This window comes from Pistacia vera, unplaced genomic scaffold, assembly GCF_008641045.1.
Source record: "Pistacia vera cultivar Batoury unplaced genomic scaffold, PisVer_v2 Contig344, whole genome shotgun sequence".
Lineage (NCBI taxonomy): Eukaryota > Viridiplantae > Streptophyta > Magnoliopsida > Sapindales > Anacardiaceae > Pistacia > Pistacia vera.
The window spans coordinates 369,507-373,559 of NW_022196162.1; the positions used below are offsets into that span (position 1 = coordinate 369,507).

The following is a 4,053-nucleotide window of genomic DNA, read 5'->3' on the forward strand; positions in this document are numbered from 1 at the left end:
CTTTGTATCGTTTTCAAATATAATTTTGCACTTGCTGAAACTCCATCAGTAGTTTCCATACTATACTTTTCCAAATCACCAAACAAAATTAGACTCTAACAATTTAATATTCACTGCTGTTTTTTTTTTTATAATACAATTATACACCTATGCTGATAATAATATAATAAAGTTAAAAAAGCGAACAGACGTCATGTCTTTTGCAATTGGAAAAAAATTTGGTTCGGCAAAAGCTTATGACATTGCTAGATTTTTGTATTATTGTTCGGCATAATTATAAAAATAAATTTACATAACAGTAATATACAATCACGTTCATGTTATTTACATACCTATGCTACATAGATGATTATTACATGGTTATATTATACATTATCATTTGGCAAAAATACAGAAGTACTACCTTAACACAATTCTAACGATCTAATACATTTTTCAGCATCCAGCATATCAAAAAACAATAATACACCAAATCAATGGGTGGGAATTGAAAATGTTAATTAACAAATCTATTACAATCAAAACAAAAATTATAGTTCAGTGAATGGTTTAGTTGAGTTTATTTAATATTTTCATACATTGGTGAATATATTAGAATCCTACAATCTAACCAACATAACTCTATCACCATTATAGAAAATCGCAGAATACAATGATATAGAAATATATATATATATATATAAAAAAAAGCTTCATTAAGTAGAACAATATTATAATTATAAAGTTGAAATTATCTTCGTCGATTGTATATACCTAAATCAAATAAAAACAAAAGATATTTACAACACATGGACAAGAATGAGAAGCATATAACAATCATCTATAAATTGTTGGATATATTGCAATTATAAAAAGTAATACATGTAGCATTTAAGTATTAAATTGTTAAAAGAATTAAGACCATTACATTACCTTTACCAGCAGGTATATTGTAGCTACAAAGAACAATTTTTATTTTGTTCTATAGATCATATATAAAATAATAAGACTAAATGACCAGGAAAAGAAAAAAACAATTGTCTATGAATCTAATATTGATTACATAATTATATTTATATGTATACGAAGTACATTAATTTCAACAATTCAATTAATGAATTACTAAACATTCAATTTTTACAATAGTACAACATATCAGTCACTTCATATTAACATAAATACCTTGAATGTTTTCTATTAACTTCACATAACAAAAGAAATTAACAATTTCTGCAATAGTTCAACGTATCAATCACTTCATATTCACATAAATACTTGAATGTTTTCTATTAACTTCACATAACAAAAAAAATTAACGTATACCCGTATACGTTCACATTAAGAAGCATCAACTGAAAGCAAATCAAAGAGACCAAATATAAATATATCAACTGATTGATATCTAACCGTTTGTAAAAAACATTACAATAACAGGTACAACGTATAAATCCTTTGACATTCAAATAAATATTTATATAGCAATTAATTTAAAAAACATTTTGTTAACAATATTTCACACTACAAGAAAAACTACATTCTGCAACAAATTTTTTAGCAACTAACCAGAATTAGTTATAGAAAGGTTACATTTACCAACTAAATTGCAATTAGTCGGGCAAAGAGGATTAAAATTTAGAGGTCCACATGTTCCAACTTTTGGCGTCTAAAGTTAATGTTTTGCGACTATTTTGTTAGTCACAGAATAGGTTGCTTTAGTGATTAATAAATTTAATTGCAATTTTTTGTGGGCGATTTTTCCCTCTATAATTTGATAATTTGCATTGAAAATATTATATTTTGCATCTACATTATTGGTTACAAAAAATAATTTTTTGCAACTACCCTTTAGTGGCTAAATTAGTTGCTAATAATTAGGAATTTATTAGTAACTATTATGATTAGTTACAGAAAAATGAAATTACCAAAATATCCTATATTTTGACAATAATTACAAGGGCCCCAAGGTATTTTTAGCAACAAATGTTTATGTTCATATTAACAATAGTTGTAAAATATTATATACAACAACTAAATTCGGTTTAGTTGCCAATTTAAGTTGAAAAATTCATGTTCCCCTCAAATTATTAGTTCCCGCCAGACTTCAATTATAGGCAACTATGACTAATTCTTTTCTGACTAAATATTTAGTTACAAATTGATTTGTTTGCAAAATATAATTATATTTAAAAATTAAACAACTAATTAAAAGCCTTACTTTTTAAAATTATTTACAAAAAACTCTAACCGATATAAAGCAAGCCTTTCCCCAAATTTCTAATTTCTTCTCCATGCAAATCCCTAGCTATTTTCCTGATAGAAGAAGTTTGAGTTGATGCTCATTTGATGGATTGATGGACCACGTTAGACTTGGTATGTATTGTGTTAGGAAACTGGTAATGTACAATTATAGGTGATTAATTTGATGGAATATTTAACCTTTCCCCAATAGCAGAGAAATCTTTTCGATGACGTTTGGCATCACGACGAGAGCGGCGTTTGGAGGAAAAATGAAAGATCAAAAGGCATTCGTATGTGCTATTGAAGAAGGTATAGATTTGGCAGGAGGTTTCACAGTGGCTGATGTGTTTCCTTCCTTCGAATTTATTGACTCAATCAGTGGGGTAAAGAGTAAAATTAAGGAGATTCATGACAGAGTTGATAGATTGTTTGACGCCATTATCGATGAGCATAAAAGTAGAAGGGCAACAAGGAAGACAAATGAGCGTGAAGAGGATGATGATCATAAAGATTTCTTAGATGATGATCATAAAGGTTTCTTAGATGATGATCATAAAGATTTCTTAGACGTTCTTTGGAACTTGCAGAATAATGGAGACCATGATTTTACCTTTAGTAATGACAACATCAAAGCAGTTATTGTGGTTAGTATGTTTAATTATCTTTTATTCGTATCAGATTCAGCATAAGTTAAAACTGATTTTTAGTAAAATCTATGCTAAAATATTTACCTGTTTTAACTCTGCTATTTTAGGACGTTTTCACTGCTGGGGTGATACATCTTCTACAACTGTTGAATGGGCAATGTCAGAATTGCTGAAAAATCCAAGAGCCATGGAGAAAGCACAAGCAGAGGTGAGGAATGTGTTCCGTATGAAAGGAACAGTTGATGAAGAAGGGCTTCATGAATTGAATTATTTGAAGGCAGCAATCAAAGAATCTATGAGATTACACCCCGCTGCTCCGTTGCTACTTCCAAGGGAATGTAGGAAAAGCTGTGAGATTTTCGGATACGAAATACCTGTCAAGACTAAAGTTTGGTAAATGCATGGGCAATAGGGAGGGATCCCAATCATTGGAGCCAAGCTGAGAAGTACTATCCTCAGAGATTTCTAGACAGTTCAATAGATTACAAGGGGGCTCATTTTGAATTCATCCCATTTGAAGTTGGAAGGAGAACTTGTCCTGGCATAACAATGGGTGTAGCCAATGGCCCAGTTGCTATGTCATTTTGATTGGAAACTTCCCAATGAAGATCTTGACATGAGTGAGGGTTATGGTCTCGTAGTGCGAAGAAAAAATGACATTGAATTAGTTCCAATTCCTTATCAGCCTCCGTCTCCTTGCTAATTGGAGAAATTATATGCTGCAATAAATATGGATATTAGTTTGCTTCAGAAGTTATGTTTTGTCGCTTGTACTAAATATTTAATATGGTCCAGGAGATATCAATTAACGAGAGATAGAACCGTGTAATTTTTTTTTTTTTTCAATAACTGAGGTTATTCTGAGCCCACCTAATCCTCAGAGGCACAGAACATCCTAAAAGACTTGTTATCCAGCCACAAAAAGAGAGATAAGCTTGTAACTTGTTGTAATAAGAATTAGTATATAAGGAAATATAAGAGTAAAAAATTAATTGTGTGGAGATAATATAAATTGAGCTGTGACCTTATTCATTACCGTTATATATCTCTCCATAGAAATTTCAGTGCAGCTGATATTAGGTTAATTTCTTGTTGGAATTAGTTTCATTTGTGTTTAAACTTTGAGGTTTTGGAATGATGTAAATTATAAGGTTTTTAAAATTGCAGTTCTTTAATAAGTTCTTGCACG

The 4,053-nt window shown here is 30.0% G+C and overlaps 1 protein-coding gene across 1 annotated transcript; it reads left to right on the forward strand.

The window, feature by feature from the left end:
• Nucleotides 1-2,444: 2,444 nt before the first annotated feature.
• Nucleotides 2,445-3,261, forward strand: LOC116138795 (premnaspirodiene oxygenase-like). Its single transcript, XM_031424466.1, has 2 exons — nt 2,445-2,865; nt 2,972-3,261. Exons 1-2 carry the CDS (start codon nt 2,445-2,447, stop codon nt 3,259-3,261), a joined length of 711 nt encoding a protein of 236 aa, XP_031280326.1.
• Nucleotides 3,262-4,053: the final 792 nt, after the last annotated feature.

Bases quoted from the DNA above. Each gene is read 5' to 3' on its own strand.
- LOC116138795 (XM_031424466.1), top strand. From the start codon at position 2,445: ATGACGTTTGGCATCACGACGAGAGCGGCGTTTGGAGGAAAAATGAAA. The intron at 2,866-2,971 runs GTATGTTTAATT...CTGCTATTTTAG, and splicing joins CAAAGCAGTTATTGTGGTTA to GACGTTTTCACTGCTGGGGT.